Below are 20,292 nucleotides of genomic sequence, written 5' to 3' on the forward strand. Positions count from 1 at the left end.
TCTTTTAAACACACTGGTTCTGTTTGTAAACCAAAGCTGCAGTATTCGCGTTTTTAGAAGAACATTTGTAGAAAGTTCCACTCAGACTATAATATGAAGCTCAAGGTCACATCAGGGCAGCGGGAGGAGCAGGGACATTTTGAGGATGAAGATTTTCTGGACTACGTAGGCCACCTTTGGGCTAAGCAGACTAAGTTAGGCCAACCAAAATACATATGGGAGGAGGTCGATGCGGAAAGTCTTGTCCACACTGAAGGCTTAGGTCATGGGCATAGGTGCAGCAGCAGCAGCCGAGGACTGGGCTGGACCCTGGAGCCTGTGGGCTGGACACTGGAGCCTGTGGGCTGGAGGCTGGGCTGGAGCCTGTGGGCTGGACCCTGGAGGCTGTGGGCTGGACCCTGGAGCCTGTGGGCTGGACCCTGGAGCCTGTGGGCTGGACACTGGAGCCTGTGGGCTGGACACTGGAGCCTGTGGGCTGGAGGCTGGGCTGGAGCCTGTGGGCTGGACCCTGGAGGCTGTGGGCTGGACCCTGGAGCCTGTGGGCTGGACCCTGGAGCCTGTGGGCTGGACACTGGAGCCTGTGGGCTGGAGGCTGGGCTGGAGCCTGTGGGCTGGACCCTGGAGGCTGTGGGCTGGAGGCTGGGCTGGAGCCTGTGGGCTGGACCCTGGAGGCTGTGGGCTGGAGGCTGGGCTGGAGCCTGTGGGCTGGGGCCCGTGGGCTGGAGGCGGGACAGAGGGGCAGAGGGGTGCAGAAGGCGTCAGATGTCAGTGAGACCGGGACGGCCCATGAGAGAATCGAGGGAAGAACAGTGATCTGCTGAAACAAGCAAAGTGAATGAGCTGCGAGGCACAGCGCTGAGTCTGACCGCGGGGGAAGACTTCACAACAAAGACAAGATCTTCAGCAACCTCACGTAAGTTGTACATTTTCTAGATTTGAGCAAACAACGCGCGCCATGTTGGTGAAAGATGCGTTGTTTTTCACTTGCCACCAAACGATGAAGTAGCCTAAACTTTAGTTTCTGAAATGACAGTTCACTATCCAATAGCCATCTGGACTGGAGATTGAGTTCTACGGGATTTTGGAGATAGTGAGAATGAAAACTTGGACATGTGTTCTTTTAAAAATAAACAGCATAGGCCTAAAATTAACTATAAAATAGCATAATTTCGAAAATGGTGCCACTAAAAGTAACTTTTGCCGTAACCTTAAGTTAAGACTAAAGTAGAGCAGATGCCAACATGCCGCATTGTGACTTTGAATGAACTGTTCATTGAATGTTAGAGGGAAAAACATAAAGTCTGTGTTTGGCGTTTATTTGTTGTGTCACATCATATGCATTAAAAAGCTTTGTCTTCCATCTGAGCCACACATGAGGTTAAACTGAGTCACTACATCACGCACCAAACAAATCCAGCTTAAAACAAACTAAATGTAATAACAATGTAGCCAAGTAGTTACTAAAATCTATTTATCTACAAGAACTGCAACATTGGTTGATTCTGATTAATTTTCTTCTGTATCTTATTTCCCCCTTGTTTTATAAAAAAAAGGACACAAAGAAAGACACAAAGAGAGAAAACAACAGAACAAATAGAGAAGAAGAAAGATTTGGCACATGTCTCGTGGCATATCTGACCCATCCACACCATCACTTTGCAAAAACACAAGTTTTATGTGAAGTAAAGGGAAACATCATAAGAGCAGGAATTTGAGTTGTGACGTTTATGTGCAAATGAAGGACACTCAGAGAGAGGCAGGAGGAGGGTCAGGCTTTGTGTCAGTGAAATGTGGGGGCCACTGAGGGTCCTTGAGGGGCCTCCTCTTCTGAGTCAGGGCTGTCGAACCTTTGGTCAGTGTGCAGGGGTCTTTGGGAATGAAGAGGTGCATTCTGGGACGGCAGCGGCATGTCTTTGAGGGGCCAGTGTTGGTACATCTTTGTGGGGTCTTTGTGGGCGGAGCTGCACTAAATGACACATTCCTGTGTCTGACACATGGGGCGACAATAGAGACAAAAGAGCTCAATATTTTTGCAATCCATCCAAAGGTTCTTCTAAACCGACAAAACATCACTTAACCCTCAAGTTTGTTTTTCATATCCTTCTCTGCAGCTTTTTTTATTATTATGATTGACTTGATATCCAAGTTTTGCTTTTCTCCAAAACAAAATCCAAACGTTTTGCTTATATCCCACCTCTAATGGCACATTAGAAGTCAATCTTGTTATAACACACTTCTCTCTTGGGTTGTTATAACATACTTCTCGCTTGTGTTGTTATAACACACTTCTCTCTTGTGTTGTTATAACACACTTCTCTCTTGTGTTGTTATAACACACTTCTCTCTTGGGTTGTAATAACACACTTCTCTCTTGGCTTGTTATAACACACTTCTCTCTTGGCTTGTTATAACACACTTCTCTCTTGGCTTGTTATAACACACTTCTCTCTTGGCTTGTTATAACACACTTCTCTCTTGGCTTGTTATAACACACTTCTCTCTTGGGTTTTTATAACACACTTCTCTCTTGGCTTGTTATAACACACTTCTCTCTTGGCTTGTTATAACACACTTCTCTCTTGGCTTGTTATAACACACTTCTCTCTTGGGTTGTTATAACACACTTCTCTCTTGGGTTGTTATAACACACTTCTCTCTTGGCTTGTTATAACACACTTCTCTCTTGGGGTTGTTATAACACACTTCTCTCTTGGCTTGTTATAACACACTTCTCTCTTGGGGTTTTTATAACACACTTCTCTCTTGTGTTGTTATAACACACTTCTCTCTTGGCTTATTATAACACACTTCTCTCTTGGGGTTTTTATAACACACTTCTCTCTTGTGTTGTTATAACACACTTCTCTCTTGGCTTATTATAACACACTTCTCTCTTGGGTTTTTATAACACACTTCTCTCTTGGCTTATTATAACACACTTCTCTCTTGGGGTTTTTATAACACACTTCTCTCTTGTGTTGTTATAACACACTTCTCTCTTGGCTTATTATAACACACTTCTCTCTTGGCTTATTATAACACACTTCTCTCTTGGCTTATTATAACACACTTCTCTCTTGGGTTTTTATAACACACTTCTCTCTTGGCTTATTATAACACACTTCTCTCTTGGGTTTTTATAACACACTTCTCTCTTGGGTGACTGACTGCAGCCTGGCACCTGTCTGTTTACGGCTTTGTATTTGTCTTTGTGTCTATGCATGTGTTGTTTCAGAGGCTGATTGCTTTTCAGCGTTGAACTCATTATGGCATGCTTTCTGCCAGCTTTTGCAGTTAGAAATGCTGCCCGGCCGTGGCACTGACCAACACAGCACAGGAGAGCTGGAGAAACTCCAGGCAAGAAACCTTTATGTGCTAACTCATTATAGGGCAGACTAAAGAAATTGGTTGACTACAGTGTGGAGCTGGTGAAAGCTCTCAAACCTATGAAGTATCTCTATGATCAAATATCTGCCCCAAACTGCACTTACAAGATCACAAACTCCCAACCAAAGAATCGACTAAAGACAAACAGCTCTAATTTACTAGTGAAAGTACAATAAACATGGATGCCTATACACACAAACCTACACCATTTTCAAATGGGTAAAGTCTATTTTCTTGGACCAGCTGCATCATTCATCAGGTTAGAGACGCGACCTGTCACTAGACCATGTCCCATTTCCTCCTTTGAAAAGGTCTGCGAACTAACCCACATGGCAATGCTTAGTTTGGAAAAAGACTGCTGCTTCATAGTGCAAGACCTTGTTGTTCTTTGGTGGAGTTAACTTAACATCATTTTCTCTAGAACAACTTCACTGCCTCATGTCATGTTTGAAAACGCTCTCTTCTTTACATGCTGCTACACGGCTGTGCTTCTGCGCTCCACCTGTGATTCGACAGACATGATTGGAGCTGCTCAAATTCCAACTTGGTCTCGCTCAAGGCTAAAAGGTTTATCTGTTTATACTGAGTTTGTATTAACAAGAGCAGATGAGATGTGGAAAAGACAAGGCTGCAAGACTCACTATCGCTCCATGTTATGACTACAATGATGTCCTCGGATCACCTTCATTCTCTTCATACTTAAGATTCACTGTTTACGAACTGAAAGGATAAGGAGAACCTAAACGACTGTAGCCTATTTTAGCATAAAGGCTACTAAGTAATATGACACAAGCAGCTACAAAAAACATATCATTAATTTATTCATTAATTCATTTATTTATACAGGAAAATATATACAATGTATTTTAGTTTATTTAAGTTTTTTGGGATTTGTAGTGAGCTCAACCTAAAACAAATTTACAGTTAAAAAATACATTTTGGTTGTCAAGTTCCTCAAGGCTGCGTGTGTTATTTAATGAATTTGATGAATGAGGGATGGGTTCAGTCCTGCCTTGTTCTGACTGATATGTGAAGAAATGCAGTTGTTTTGATGGAATCAGAGTAAATGTTCTTACCACAGATACATGATTTATTGTCAGAATTTTCGTTAGTCATGTTGTCACATGGTCATATATTAATTTGTATGACTAAGTTTTGTTGGATAGCACTTGTGGTAGATATTTATCATAGTTTGACTTCTGTGATGGTGCATTTTGTGTCGAAAATGTTTTTAAATAAAAGTTTTAAATGACAAGAATTAGTCTTGAGTTGTAAAATGGAATCCCTCTGTGACACAACTTTCTGACAGTTGAAATGATCATTTAACAAAACAAAGGTGTTATATAGATTTATTGTCTGTCAAATCATAACTATTGTTTAATCTATATGGATTCTTGTTTTCAGTATGGTTGCTAGGTAACAGTTGTGGGCTGACCTCTATCTATGCCACATCTGCTGCTCATAGCCAACCAGGAAGTAACATCATAAACTTGACTTAAAGGTCAAACTAGGGACAAATAGAAAAAATGGTTTAATAAAATCTGAAACTTAATTTTGTGCTTATTAATTTTTAGTGAAATGTGTTGTCTAACCTTTCATATAGCCTTTAATGTTAGTCTTAATCTTACATTGGTCTTATTTTGTGTTTTTCCAGTTGCTTTACAATTGTTTGCATCATTTATTCACTCACCACTCTCTGTGGCAGCTCCTCCTCCAACCACCACCGAACAAATACTCACGTTAGAAGAACTTTCATTTCATACAGAAACTAATGTGCTTCATGTTACTGTGATTGAGTAGATGTTTGTGGGTAATTCTAAGTTTTAGAGTAGATTTTTAAATACGTGGCTTCTCGTAATTGAGTTTAATTCTAGTCATGTAAAATGAGTTAAGCTCTAATCTTCCCATTCAGACTTATCTTAAACCCACAAGCATTCTTCATGCAAACTTTATTCTTTTACTTAAGTACAGTGTATGTATAATACCTTTAGTAATTGTTTGAATGAGAAAATCTTCTTTGTGTGTACATTTAATTAATTTAACAGATTCAAATGTATTTTCTATTTATCTTTGTACCCTTATTCATTTATTTTGAGCTAATGTATTATATGTATCAATATTCCTTACTATAATATATTTTAAATGAGACATTACAGTACATTAAATCTAAAAATATAACAATCTTGTAATTTAATCTTTCCGTTTAGAATATTAAACCTAACCCTAACACACTAAAATTAAATAAAAATGTATTCTTTTTAGTATTTTTCATGCATGCTTCCTATTTTATGTGTTGGCAGCACTACTACCTTGTAATTGAGTAACTTTAACTGTACATTTACTTGAATACATATGTTCAGTATCTTTCCACCACTGATACTTGCCTTTGACTTTGCTGCAAAATTATACTCACAAACTACATATATAAAATCCATGCTGATAAAGTGCCCTTATAAAAGTGTGAAAGTCTATAGAACAAAGTGATTTTTCTCTGCTCTTAAAGTCATGTCAGTGATATGTGTCAGTCGATGCTCCAGCACCCACTGTCAGTACTCATTTGCACTCATGACCTGAGCACCTTGGCATGCCATTGAAGCCTTTCTCATATCATGGACAAATTACTATGCAATTCTCCTCACTAACGGCCAACTGACCCACATATGCCTCCTGCGTTGTGCTTTGTCGGCACCTGGGCCCACACTGAGGGGCTCTGCTTCATTAGCCAGGGCTTTACAGGTTCACAGGCAAACACACAGCCTCTCAATCTGACCGCTGGCTTCCACATTGCATTTTTGTTGTTTCATGAAAAAGGGATTGTCTCTTAGCAGCAAGGAGAGTGAATTAGGAGTTGGAAAGCTCTGTTTAAGTTGGCTCTGAGCCCCTGGGACAAGAATATAATCCTTTGTGGTATAAGGACTTCACTTAATACAGCAGAGTGGTGTGGGAACAAGCAGGTCCATGTTAGATGTAGATCAAGTTTACAAGTGTGTGGCTTTCATCGTCATGAATCTAAGATCTCCAGTTCAGCTTGGAACAGACAATCATGCATCAGTGCTGTGCAGGTTCTAGTAATTATCCAGAGCAATAATACTGAGAATACTTTTACTGACAGTATTTGTTCGAATGAGAAAATATTTTTTTTAAATTTAATTTGTTTTTACATGAGAATATTTTATCAGGGAAACTCAAACACAGGTTAAAGAAGTATTTTAGTTAAATATCTGGACACTTATTCATGTATTTTGAGCAAATATATTGTATTTACTATCACTATTCCTTACTATGTGACACATTTTAATTTAGATATTACTGTACATTCAAAATAAATCTGAAACTGAAACAATCTTTCAGTTAAGAGCATTAAGTGCTGCACTTTTGTGGATAAATTCATAGTCTGTTCACTTTTGTGTGTTTACATTTTTATCAATATCGGCCACACTGGTTTGTGTTCAAACCCCCCTCTGCCTGACACAAGCATGACCCTGCCCCGACCGGGATGGTACATTTCTTTCCCAGAAGCCTACCAAGTAGAAAGAAAGCACTTTCAGAACTAGTGACCTTTATATCTGGTGTCACTAAAAGTCTTTACAGTTGCCATTTACTTTACACAAGAGTTGTTGTGATAAAGAACTCAGCGGACACGAGAACTTCCTAGTTGCTTCCTGTTTATTTATGTGATTTCCTTTTGGGCACAATGTGCATAGTAATAGTAATAGTAAAAGTATATCCGACTTAAAATAAATGTGTGCTTCTTCTTATCAAATATCACATAATTTATATTGTAGAAAAATAGAAGGTATTGACCTACATCACTTCATCATGACAGGAGCACCATAATGGAATTCAAAATGTATGTCTCACTGGCATAATATCTGAATGAGTTCAATGCACCCCTTCATTTTGCCCTTTAGCTTTGCTGCTCATGCAAGTAATTACAGTATTTACTATAGATTGCAGAGGTTTGGTGTAACCTCTAATTGTGATGCCAGTGTAGGATGAGAATACAACAAATACCAGCCCAGTGACAGCATTCTGGTCACGGAAATGGTGGGATTAGAACAGCCGTTTCACAATCTCAAGTCAATACAAGCTGGAATCTTTTGACATAAAACTGAGACAAAATCAAAGCAAAACAAGTTGAAAACACGCTGTGAAGATATGAAGAGTTTAACTGACCACATCAGTCATACACGGTGGTTTCAAATCTCGGTGTGCCTGCTCTACCTGCTCTTTAGATACAGTCGTGGTTCCAATTTAGTCATTATCACCACATGTTTTGAAGTCAGACAATCTGACACACAAATCAGCCACAGTTTAAATTCCCTAGATTATATCAAACACTGAGCTCTGTTCTATTTCTGCTTGGCAAGTTAGTTGTATTTAAAGGTGATGTATAATGGATAATATCGTATTTGCTGTTTTGGAAATAAGGGAAATTACAAAATAGCGTGTACACCGACTATACAATAACAAGTAAACTTTCAGAGCAATCTTCTACACAAGGGGATAAAGGGATTTTTTTGTATTTTCACTTTTTGTTGGTTACTTGAATATGATTGTTTATTACAGGAGAAGCACATTTTAGCACATTTCAGATGGATTGGCAAAATATTGTCTGAATGACATCATTGGGGAAATCTGATGTTCTGGTATTCCTTTTTTGTCAAGATCACCCACCAATATAAGTGACAAATTAAAGATAAAGGTAATAACACATAATGGACTAAACTGTCTTTCCTCTTGTGGGATTCAATTTGACTGTTATTCAATTCTGCTACAGTAGTGGGCAATGACGGTTAAGTGTCTTGGATGTTATCAGCGCCGAGATCAGGGTCTCTACTGGCTGTTGTTGACTTATGTCTCACAAGATTTGATCTTTTATTATTACAATGCTGTTCAGTTGTTACATAGGACATTTTGATCGGTTTTGTTTTACATAATTTTAGGTTGATTGTATTGGTTGATATTGGGTGTAAAGTGTCACTCACTCAGAGGATGTGCCTGGCCCGGGGTTTGAACCAGCCACTGTTTAGTTAAAAGGCCCTTCCGACAGTGCCACAGTCAAACAAATCACTGATATATATTTATAATAATATATATATTATAAATAATATATTATATTTAAACAAGATTACTTCATATCTGTTATTTTAGTCAAATGCAGTTCTCATGTCATACTTTATTCCCATGACAACAACAGCACTGATCTGTGGCCGCTCAGCGCACACGGCTTAGTATGAGTAATGTGACAGTATAAACATGATTATTTACACTAGATTGGTGTGTGTTAGTCATCCTCACTGTTAAACATCTGGAACTGTTACTCAGAGCCCAGCATTTGTCTGGGAAGTCTCTGGTCTCCTTAGGGACTTGCAGTCAAGGAGGGGCCCCTACAATCACTCAGTTCATTGAGTTTGGTGACTCACACTGGATGGGAAGGAAGACTTTGTAACTTCAAACATGTCTCTTGTGTACAAGGTCTCAGACATTGTGTAAAATAAACACTGTCTTCTGTACAATATAGTAACAGATATGAACAGGACTACACAGTTCTGTGATACAGATTTGCAGTTTTTAAGACTTCACATATGCAGCATCTGTAGCCCATAAAACTCATTTATGTGGCATAAACTTTATGATTGGTGATCACCAATCCTATTGTCATAATGTTATTTTGTGTTGTATATAACTTTTTCTTGTCTCCATGGAGATGCTTTTTAATTGGCTGGAATGCAGTATTGCATTGAATCTATTTTGCACTTATTCAACTTTGTGTAGAAGCCTCTCCAAAGATCTGGACCTGTAACTTGGCCTTTTCCCTGCTTCATGTCTTCATGGAAATGGATAAGTTTAATGCCATACTGTGGAGCATTACAGGCAAAGCATTAAAATCTCCATGGAGACAAGTTATAGCAGAGAAGTTACATAGTGTGAATTTAATGGATCAATGCCCATCATTCTTACCTTTGTTTTGTAATGTTTCAGAAATACGATGGCTGAAGGAAGCTGCTTCGGTGCATTATAACTGGATAAAGGACAAATTGTGGAACTGAAAAAAAAAACCAAAACACCATTGATCGGCTTCTGGAAACTCAGAAGAGCAGAGCACCTGTTTAGTGACTCTTCGGAGGTTGTGAGCACCATGTGTCATGTGATTGTGACATGTCGCTCTCTGCTGTGGACCCTGCTCAGCATCATTGTGGCCTTCGCTGAGCTGGTAGCCTTCATGAGCCCTGATTGGCTGCTGGGCTTCCCTCGCTCAGACCCCAGTGTAAACGGTGAGGGGGTGGACTCTGGTCAGTACAGGCCGTCTTTGGGCCTGTACAGCCGCTGCCTTCGCATTGGCACACAGGGGGTGGGAGTCACCTGTGGACCCTACGCTGCATCATTTGGTGAAGTGGCCAGTGGCTTCTGGCAGGCCGCCATGTTGTTCCTTTCAGCTGGGACCTTAGTGCTGGGCTGTGTGGCCTGTATCTCCATCTTCAGCTTGTGCTTCCAGAGTATCCTCAAGAAGAGCATCTTCAACATTTGTGGTCTCCTGCAGGCTATTGGAGGTGAGAAATGTCAACATTATACGCTCAATACATGTTTATTTGTTCAAAGAATAAGGAAACAAAATTTATATTAAAATATTTCTTGAAATACACATCATTTTCTTTATGTGAACAAAGTAGTCTTACCACCATGTGAAGGTGAGCTGCTATTACTACTTACAACTTAATGATAATAATGATTAACACAAACATAGATCACGACTAAAGAATGCTGGATGCAAACACATAACTGATGGTGCTTGCCAATACAAGTGGAAAGACATCAACACATTGTTTAGAGAAAGCCTGAGCTTGTACAGCTGTTCTACCACTATGATTATGTGACATTTTTACTCTACGAGCGTAACAAATGCCTCTAAGCTAAGAATATTTTTGACATTGAGTAATGGAGTTCTCAGCTGCATATTGACCATGTTGCTCTCTCCCAGGGCTGCTCCTGATGGTGGGTCTGATGCTGTACCCTGCTGGATGGGGGTCAGACAAAGCGAAGAGCTACTGTGGACCGGAGGCGCTGCCCTTCAGACCCGCGGCCTGCTCACTGGGCTGGGCTTTCTACGCAGCCATAGGAGGAACACTGGCCACTTTCCTCTGTGCGGTTCTCTCAGCACAGGCAGAGATCGCCACCTCTAGTGATAAAGTGCAAGAGGAGATCGAGGAGGGGAAGAGTCTCATTTGCCTGCTCTGAGCATTGACAAACACTGTTAAAGTTTGTATTTATAGAAAGATGGGGTAGTTTGTTGAAAGATGCTTTGCTTAGTTGAGTGTTGGCTTGTCCTTTTCTCTATGACAGTACAATAATAATTAGTTATTTTACCTGTAATGCAGTTTACCAACTTGTTACCAATCACTCTTCAGGGCATTGTCCCATAACCTACAAACACAGTGATCATTTATGAAATTTGTGTTACGTTTAATTTTTTTTAAGCAGCAGCAGCAAAACAACAACACATTCATAATGGGGTTTACACTTGGTCTCTGTAAGGAAATGTCATTTTTGTATTGCTTTTACTTTACAATACTGTACATATTAGGATGTTTATGGTGCAATAATAATAATGTTTCTGCATTTAGCTGTGAAAATGTGAAGATAATTGACAGAATGCCAGAATGTTTTTTTAAGAGATGCCCCAATGAGCAGTTGGCTGACAGTGACAATAGAAATGATGTGATTGACTTGTTTAAATGTCCAAATACAGTACACGGTTGGATTTTCAACAGTCCTGTCCAGTTTCCTGTCTAGATATCTTGGACCACAATGTAAATGAACCCTCAAGTAAAATATTACATGACCTCAGAAGAAAGCACTATATACACTGACTTGTTTCAAATTTTTATTCATGTTAATACCATAAATATACAAAACGCAAAACTATTTCACATGCGACAAAGGCCAGACAGTGTGTGTTACTTTTCTTTTTTTATACATAAGATTGATTGTGTGGATCAAATTTTCAAGTTTACAAAATATACAGGTGTCCCTTTTAGACAAATATCTTCTCTGATTCAGTGAATAATATAATCACAGATCAAAAACTCCAGTCCCACGCCAGGGTAATCCAAGCAATTCATTCTGTACTGCAGACTGCTTTCATAAATAGATCCAGATACATTGCTGCACAAGGCATGACACAACAGTGAAATGGCAGATATGAAAGTAGTGTTGTGACAAAAAAAACATCATAAAGTAAAGCATACATTAAACACACATAAAAACAAATATGGACATTTGGTAGAGTTCTCACAGCTTTTAAGTACACTGAATTACACTTGAGGGAGGTCATCTTCACTCACCACCATTCACTCTTTCTAGAACACCTTATTTCTCATTGGCTAACTTCTGCTATGAAAAGCACGGACATGAACATAATATCTGAAACATAAAAAGAAGAAAAAACACTACTTGCACTAAAATTAACAATTTGCAATGAATTTATTACAGAAAAAAAGATTGCAATAATATAGGCCTTTAATATAACAGAGAAACGTTCCAGGACCTTGACACTTCCAGAACCTTTTGTCTACACACAAACTGCAGCAAAAAGGGTCAGTTCTTGACACATCTGCATACTATTTCCAACACTAACTCAGGTGCCAGGCCAAGACACAAGATGCCATCACCGTCCAGATTTCAATAAGTGACAGCAGTCTGTACAACACTAATATCACTGATTATAAAATTAACAAATTGTGATGTTACTTAAGTCTTCAAATTCTCAGCTTGGCAACGAGCGGCATAACATGAATACTGACTAGAGTCCTCAGCAATGACTGTTGTAAGTTCTGTGTCAGGTTTGTGTCCTTAATAGTTACATTAGCCAGTATATGTTGTGACAAACGACAGTTAATACTGATCTTTTAAAATGTCTGTTTAAAATTGATTAAGATGTATACACATCTAATACTACTAAAAAGTGAAGTTGTCCATTAAAACTACCTTATTGTTATGGGTGTGGCGATACAGTCGTAATAATACTAATGTTATCCACTGTAATTATCCACTTGATCATTTTTAGTATTCAGTAGTTTTGGAAAAGCACAATGGAAAATACACCACACATTCAAAATCCATTATAAAACAAAATTTTAGATGTTCAACCTCTGGCAACAATTTGTTGTTCAATTGTTATGGTTAGTATTAGTGCCCAACTAAGCCAATTAAATCAGTCAAATAGCAACAAGGACATGCAGAAGCTTCACTTCTTTCCAAACCTGTGAAAGGAGTCTGACATTCCTCAAGGTCAGCTACACCAATAGCTACAACATAATGGACACAATGACCTTGCCATAGAAATGTTTAGAAGCTAAACATGCATGTCTTTATCATGCTGTCAAATTGGAGATAACCACAGCAATGCTGCACTTGCCAATAAAAGTGACATATGACTGACAACTGCGTTACAATAGTCCAGTTCTCACAAGGAACACAATCATTTTCTGTTCAGACGACTTGTTATCTCTGGTTACTGGAAAAGGCAATATACAGTGCAGATACATTTCATTTACATTTCAGAGAGTCATTTCACAGCCATGTTTTATAACAGAAAACATGGGACTCATTCGTTGCACTGTCTGAATGATATGCAAACTACAAAAACCAAATGACCAGCACTTCACAAATGTTATCAGATCTGTAGCTCAATCAGTAATAATTGTAGAAGTGACTAAAACATAAAACTGGGGTGTACTGGTGGTTTTAATAGTTGCAGTTTTCTTACTTATTATAGAGGGATCATTTGTTCTATCACACATTACAATGAGTTGTTCAGCATTTGAACATTACAGCCTTCATAAAGAAAAGCTGTTACAAGAGTATGAGGGGCCGTGCTGTTTCTCTGAAATGGTAATGTCTAAGTGTGTATATGTATGTTGACATGTACATACGTATGCATCTATGAGTACTTATGGGGCTTTGAAGGTCCCACGCGCAGCATTGGTAGCAGCATTAGCTGCAGCGTTGGCAGCAGCGGTCTGAACTGTCTTGTTTGACATGACTCCAGTAGCAAACTCCTGCTGAGCCTTTTCAAAACTGGCACCTGTGGTGCGGTACAGCGCATGTACCTGGAAAAGAAGACGCATATCACACAACATTCTTCACACAGTATGCTGATCCACATACATCTTAATGTGACAAAGATTATAAGGATAATTCCAACCTTTTTAAACATGATGAGAGATCCTACAGAAAGGGCAGTGAACAGCGCTGCAATAAGTAACATAATGATGCCTACGGAGATACTGGTGTTCAGACCTGTTAGTGCTGCAATCCAGCCGCTGGAAGAAACAAGAAATCAGTGCTACAAACCCAATATTTCAATGAACTTGCAGAAGACAGGTAAAAGTGTGAGGGCTCGACTAGGTAAAGCCAGTAAAAAATACATTACATTACTACAGCAGTACAAATAAAGCAATACAGACTGAACTTACCATGTTCCCCAACTAGTAATACCAATACTCTGCAGCACATGAACTCCAAATTGGCAAATATAGACAAAGAAGAAGACAAAAAATCTGAACGAGCTGTCACTCCTGCAAACAAAGTATTTAAAAGTGAGCCATAGCATGACACGGAATGTGTCAGACATGAAATAACATGAATAATGGGGTTTTGTCCTACCTAAAAGCCCCATAAAGTGGTCTGTACCAGCAGACAAAAGAACATGGTGTAAAAAGCAGAAACCATAGCATGGCAAGACCAAAGTCGACCCCACGAGTTGCATCCACACAGAACCAGGCCAGGCAACCAAACATGTTCACAAAAAGGGTTGCAGCATGAACTGCAGAAAGAACATAACAACACATAAATACATTAAAACACATAAATGCTCTCAAGCAACAACTATAACAATGTAAATACTCTCTACAGGGGAATTTTTTTTTTATTAATATAAAATATTTGAAGTTCACTTGGCAGTCTAACCCTTCATTGCATTAGCATGAAAATGATGGGTATAAATTATACTAGACAGAGATGCCCCAAGCAAAGAGACCCATAAATGCTGGGGTAAGAAAAGAATCCCCGGTCTATGTTACAATACAATTTTATAAACATATTGTTCGTAGGAGCCATTGTAAAGCGAAAAAGGGCAGAAGCGAACATCATCGTGGCCATCTTGATTATTTCAACAATGAACTCATATTTTTATGTGATGCTTTGCACAAATGCACCACTGCAAAAAAAAACAAAAACAACTAACATGACTGCACTATTTGTTTCTGGCTCAGAGCTCGAGTCTGACTTCCTGGTGAGTTTAAAGTGGTAGTGACTTGTTAAATGATGTACTTACACATCCACAGATTGTACATGATTTTGACAGTCTTTTGGTACTCTATAGGAATGTCCACTGCTATGTCATGATAGAAGCATGGCCCAACAGGAAACTTTTCTGGCAAAGGTGGCCAATTGTTCTTCCGACCTGCATAGATAATCATTAGTACTTCACATTTGTAGAAAGGTACAACATGAAGGGGCATTTCAGTTAGACACAGACCTCCCACTCCATGAGACTGTAACTCTCTCTCCCGTCGATCAAGCTCTGCAGCTTTCTTTTCCAACTCTTCCTGCCTCCGCAACAACTCAGCCTGGGCCCGCGCCTGATCCTGATGGATACAAATCATTTAAGAACCGTCTCAAACATAAGAGCAATCACACACTCTGGTGTTGGGCACAAACTAATCTACTTCTAAAAGAAAACACTAGAGAACCGTACTAAGGTCAGTTTTACACAAAGAAGGGTCCATGTAGAAGCTATAAAGGGAGGAATAAACTACCTACTTAACAAGAGTACCTTACTACGCTGTTGTATTTGATCAAAGAAAATCAGCCCAAAAGAAATGAAACAATGGAAAGATGGAGAAGAAATAATGCATATCAGTAATTCTTACATCTCAAACTATAACCATACAAACTCATGTAAACAAATGTTAATATCAATTAGATTTGATGGATAAATAGATAGAGATAGAGAGAGAGAAAAAGAGAGAGAGAGAGATAGAGAGAGAGATAGAGATAAAGAGAGAGATAGAGATAGAGAGAGAGAGTGAGTGAGAATAAGAAATATGAATGCCTGCACCAATCCAATTAGCTTTACCTGAGTTTGTTGCTGTGAATATGCAGGTGGCTCTTCTGTGGGCTTCATTATGGCAGGTTGTGTGTTCTGGGAAGGGGCAGGGGTTGGTTGGGAGGCATTTCCTGACTGTGAGCAGAAGACAGGCCTGTGGTCAGTAGTGCCTATAATGACTGGAATATTTCTACTTAGATTCTCTGAGGACAAACAGAGAGAAACATAGCAGCCAGCAGACACATGTTAGCACAGCTCCCACATGACATCCGCGATTGTTTTTGGTGACCACATCAGACTTTAAAAAAAGATTGTTGAATGTGGGGGACATGGAGGGACAGATTCGGGAAATATAAGCGCAGAAGATAAAACCAGCAAAATGTTCATCAAAACGCACTTAATATTATAACTTATATGTTTTTAAATATGTATCGTATATGTTTTTTTTTAAAAACTTACACATAAAGTTTGATTTGATTTGACTGAGCTTAGAAATATGTGGCTCCTGGTTTAAAACAACGAGTTCAGCTTCAAACTGAACTGTTAAGACTAATTCAGTTTTGTACAGCAGACTGATTTAAAATGTTATAAAAATGTAATAATTGTATAAAAAAGTAACCAGTAACTAATAATAATATCGAGTAATATCTTGTTGTTACTGTACTTGTAATTGAGTACATTTAACCATGTTATTGAAACTTCACTTAAAAAGTACACATTTACTCTTCCCACCACTACTTTTTATACAGTGCATGTGCCATCACTGACATAGTAGGACATTTTCTAAAAGAGTATTATGAGCAAAACAGGAGATGACAGGTGGTAATGAATAGGAGCTGACCGTTCTGGCATCTGTAAAGGGGTTATACTCCTCCAGACCACCAGGAGGGGCAGACCTCGTCACCTGTGTCACCGAAGGGTCCTATAGAGCAGAACATGAAACACAGTCAATGATTGGTATTAAAAGATCAAATCAAAACGACAGCTCAAGCTTGTGTACGATGTAAGGAAATGAGTGGAAGTTGTAATCCATGGCAATTTTTATATTTAACACTGAGAGGAGTCTTAACAAAGCTGAGCCTGTAAACAGATGAAATATCAACGCATTTAGTCAAAATAATGGAAAACAACAGGCACTGGCGAAGCAGTTACAGACAGTGCGTGTATATTGTGACCGCGTTGACGTTTTGACAATTTTAGTAAGTTTTAAAATGGGAAGTTGTGTAGGAGCCTTGTCTGGCTAACCAGCTAGCTAACGTTGACAGGCTAACGTTTAATCCTTAATCTTGGTCCCAGCCCAAAATAAAAGCTATTAACGAAATAACAGTTAGTAAATCAATACACTAACACTAGCACAGCTCGATGGAAAAATAACAGACCCCATTAGATTAAGTGTTAAATGACAGAAGAGACGTATTGAGGAGACTAGCCTAGCTGACTGACATAGCTGCACAGTGTTAGCTTGCGCTACCTGAAAGGGGTTGCTGAAGTCCGGGTCTGCAAACGGGTTACTGTCGAAATCAGACATTGTGCAGCTTTAAATGTCAGTTGTACGAGTAAATGGGCTCTCCGACACTCAGAATGATTAGACTCGACTGCCTTTCTTTTCAGGCTACAGTCCCTTCCAGCTGATGGAGAGCCCTAGCTTAGCCTGGAGCAGTACAAAGATGGCGGCGGAGGCTGCGCGATCCTGACGCACGGGGCGTCACAGCTTCAGCACCGAGGACAGCATGACGCCCGAGCACAGGTAGGACTCGTTCATGGATGTATTAAATTATGTTTCTCCTTTAACATTAAGGCTGTATTATAAACAAATGTTGGTGGTTTCAAGAGGAAAAAAACAGTGTGTATTATATTGTGTTCTCCTGACAAACATTGTGATTGCGTCAATTTCTTCTGGTTAATCCGATGATGGCCGAATCAACCGGTCATGATTGGGGACATGGACAGGCAAAACTGAAATAACACTGAAACTGCAGGTTATGTGTTGTAGAGGTCTCAGGCTAGAACACCGAATCTATCCATAGATTTCAGAGGGATAGAAATCCTGCACCTTTGCCATGGCAATTAACCATTAAGAACAAAATATGATATGCTTTTTAATGGGCAAAATGCCAAATCACATTTTCTTTGGCAAAATATGACTAACACTACTACTATTAAGTTCACAATATCTGTGGTAAAACCATAAAGAATATATAATAATAATCATAATCATTAAAAAATAATACCAGGGGTTGTCAAAAATGTTTTACAGCGGCATTTTTCTCCATAATATTCAAAGATGAGAAAAGAAGACAAATATCTCCATGAAAAGTAAAGAAGAAACCTCAAAATATTACCTACAAACAGTCAAATGAAAGTCATGAATCAAAGGCCTACCATGTTTAGCTCATTATGCAATGTGTCCACTTGAGGGCGCTATGATTCAAGAGGTCTTGAATGGCTTCTTTCTCTGAATCCTTTCTCATTTTGCACCCATTTATTTTAATTCAAACGAAGGGTGGCCATGTGAAGAACATCAGAACAGTTGACAGCCTGTAAATGTGATTTAAACATTTAAGCACCATTTACCCAGATTAGCTTTCAATTGATGAACAAATGCTATTAGGTGAAATTCTTACGGAATGTGGAAAATCATATTGTGTTTCTTTTCTTTCTTCTTGGATATTGTATAGTTTTGAGGCAACATCATTTTATAGCGTAACATGTATGTCTATGCTTGAGAAACTTACCTGGTTTAAGAATATATCACCAGGTTTACTTGCTTCTAAAATGGTGTCCTCGATGGATGACTTTGTGTGGAAACAACTACTTTTGCTAATAACTGCACCATTAGTCTTAAAGCAGTTGGTCATGGTCATTTAGAAATGTTGATTAGGTCACCAACCACCAGGAGTAAGTGCAATAGTTCAGTCTAAATAGCTAACACGAAAGGAAAGACAGCAAATCTTCACCGGCAAAACATTACATCTCAGGATTAAAAGCCATCGCAGTAATTTTCTTCATATTGCCCTGAATAAAAACCTTGTGCATAATTGGATCTCATTAAGGGATATGAGTGTTATTTTAGGGCCCTGAAAGGTTGGGCAAGCAGCACTTGATATTATGGATCATTAATGTTGCAACATCTGGTATTCTGGCACTAGGCTCATGGCTTGCCGGACTGAATGGCTAAATCTGCTGGCCTAGTCTGTGTTGACTTTAAAACTTATTGCAATAACTTATAACTTCTTCTACTGTGTACCAAAATATACAGTCTATATGGGGTGTGAATTTGTTTGTGCTGATGACCAGTCAGATTACATTACACACTGTGAGGGAAACAGCCCTCCGTCACCGGAAAAGCGATTGATTCTCCATTACCATATTAATGAGCAGATTTGTTAAGAGGTTTGGAGGAGAGAGAGAAAATAACTGGGTCTTCATAGGGCGCGACATTTATAAATAAAGCTGATGCCGAGAAAAATGGAAATTAAACCTTTTAGTTTAATAAATTTGAGGCGTCCGCAGCAAAGCGAGCTATTTGCATTTCCATTTGTGGCCCAATAATGAAAGAGCAGGTCTATGATGAGGCTGCTAGCGCTGCATTTGAGTCTTAAACAGTCACACAATCACTCCAGCGTGCAGCTCTGCATATCAGAATCATTAGCTCAGGCCAGTTAACTTTGCTACTTGGCCTTCCAATATTAGATGTCAACCTGAGATATTTGCTTGGATGGTGACTGTGTGGTTTGAATTATTCTCTCTTCTAACACATGCAGTTTTCACACTTAATGTTTTACAATGGACTAAAATTGCTAATCTTTTCCTCTTCTGTTAAAGAATTGTTTATTAAATGTTCACAATTGCTATTGTATTAGCAAAACACCTTGTAATGTTGAATTTACATCTCTTGTGTACACATTGCACATGTCACAACAATCTTTTTCTGTAAGCCATTCTGTAAAATATGCCTTTTTCTTTTGGTCCCCATAAACACCCAGTCCCACACACTTTTGTCACACAAACACACATAGCTTTACTGATTGAATTTATAGGGGAATGGATGTTGACTAGACCACTCCAAGTAGGCTAGATTGTTGTTGTTTCCAGATTGACAGACAGACCCAATGCGGCTGATTGAAAGTGCCTTTTAGCTTGCTCTCACTGTATATTTGATTTGGCAAAATGGAAGGGGAGTTCAGTCTTTTCCCAGAATGCAAACACAGCTCTCTGTTTGTCTGAGAGTTGTGTGCAACAGTGGCTGCTTTGGTAAATGCTGAATAAATTGTGGCCCTTTCAGGTATTAATTGAATAATGCAGCACTCCTCTTGTCAGCCATCAAATGGGCCACTCTATCAGTGGCCTGCACTGCTTTCCCCACCATTGAATTGACTAGATTTATCTGTGTTGTTCCAACCAAAGGAGGCCATTTGTACCAAATGTTTGAAATAAACATGCAAAGAGCATAGGCATGCACTCATAAAATAAGCCTTGACATCGTCCCTTTGGGCTGTAAAACAACTAGGACGGTCTCTCAGCCTCTCAAATCATGTTGGGCCCTTGCAAAACCAATGGTGTGGTTAAAACTGATGCAAAGAAGGTGTGAAGAAATTGCCATCATAAAGAAAAAGTGAAAGGAGTGTGAAGAGAAGAATAAAGTGCAGTGTTGTGCTACACTTATTTTCCATTTCCATTAATGGGTCACATCTCATTGAGCGCTTTATGTCTGCTTCTAAACTGTCAGACAGATCTGGTTTTCACACCTGCTTTAAGGTTCCCATCATAAAATTAATATTGGCATATGGATG

The 20,292-nt window shown here is 39.1% G+C and overlaps 2 protein-coding genes across 2 annotated transcripts; one reads left to right on the forward strand and one right to left on the reverse strand.

Moving 5' to 3' along the window:
• The first annotated feature begins 675 nt into the window (after positions 1–675).
• Positions 676–13,040, forward strand: LOC140346398 (LHFPL tetraspan subfamily member 2a protein-like). Its single transcript, XM_072432423.1, has 3 exons — positions 676–913; positions 9,373–9,941; positions 10,370–13,040. The coding sequence occupies exons 2-3, from the start codon at positions 9,530–9,532 to the stop codon at positions 10,624–10,626; spliced, it is 669 nt and encodes a 222-aa protein (XP_072288524.1). The 5' UTR covers positions 676–913; positions 9,373–9,529; the 3' UTR covers positions 10,627–13,040.
• On the reverse strand, positions 11,350–17,187 carry LOC140346397 (secretory carrier-associated membrane protein 1-like). The gene is made up of 9 exons (XM_072432422.1): positions 16,971–17,187; positions 16,341–16,421; positions 15,530–15,634; positions 14,930–15,038; positions 14,726–14,854; positions 14,056–14,215; positions 13,866–13,967; positions 13,595–13,712; positions 11,350–13,499 (listed from the first exon to the last, which is right to left on the reverse strand). Exons 1-9 carry the CDS (start codon positions 17,025–17,027, stop codon positions 13,341–13,343), a joined length of 1,020 nt encoding a protein of 339 aa, XP_072288523.1. The 5' UTR covers positions 17,028–17,187; the 3' UTR covers positions 11,350–13,340.
• Positions 17,188–20,292: the final 3,105 nt, after the last annotated feature.

The sequence above is a fragment of the Eucyclogobius newberryi genome, unplaced genomic scaffold (assembly GCF_026437365.1).
Source record: "Eucyclogobius newberryi isolate DKJ021-1_F unplaced genomic scaffold, fEucNew1.0.hap1 SCAF_6, whole genome shotgun sequence".
Taxonomy (NCBI): domain Eukaryota; kingdom Metazoa; phylum Chordata; class Actinopteri; order Gobiiformes; family Gobiidae; genus Eucyclogobius; species Eucyclogobius newberryi.

What these genes read in the sequence shown, in the direction of transcription:
- LOC140346398 (XM_072432423.1), top strand. Translation starts at nt 9,530, where the DNA reads ATGTGTCATGTGATTGTGACATGTCGCTCTCTGCTGTGGACCCTGCTC. An exon ending in TCTCCTGCAGGCTATTGGAG is followed by an intron (nt 9,942 to 10,369) that starts GTGAGAAATGTC and finishes GCTCTCTCCCAG; the next exon opens with GGCTGCTCCTGATGGTGGGT.
- LOC140346397 (XM_072432422.1), bottom strand. Translation starts at nt 17,027, where the DNA reads ATGTCTGATTTCGACAGTAACCCGTTTGCAGACCCGGACTTCAGCAAC. An exon ending in ATTCACAGCAACAAACTCAG is followed by an intron (nt 15,039 to 15,529) that starts GTAAAGCTAATT and finishes TGTATCCATCAG; the next exon opens with GATCAGGCGCGGGCCCAGGC. An exon ending in ACAGTCTCATGGAGTGGGAG is followed by an intron (nt 14,855 to 14,929) that starts GTCTGTGTCTAA and finishes TTATCTATGCAG; the next exon opens with GTCGGAAGAACAATTGGCCA.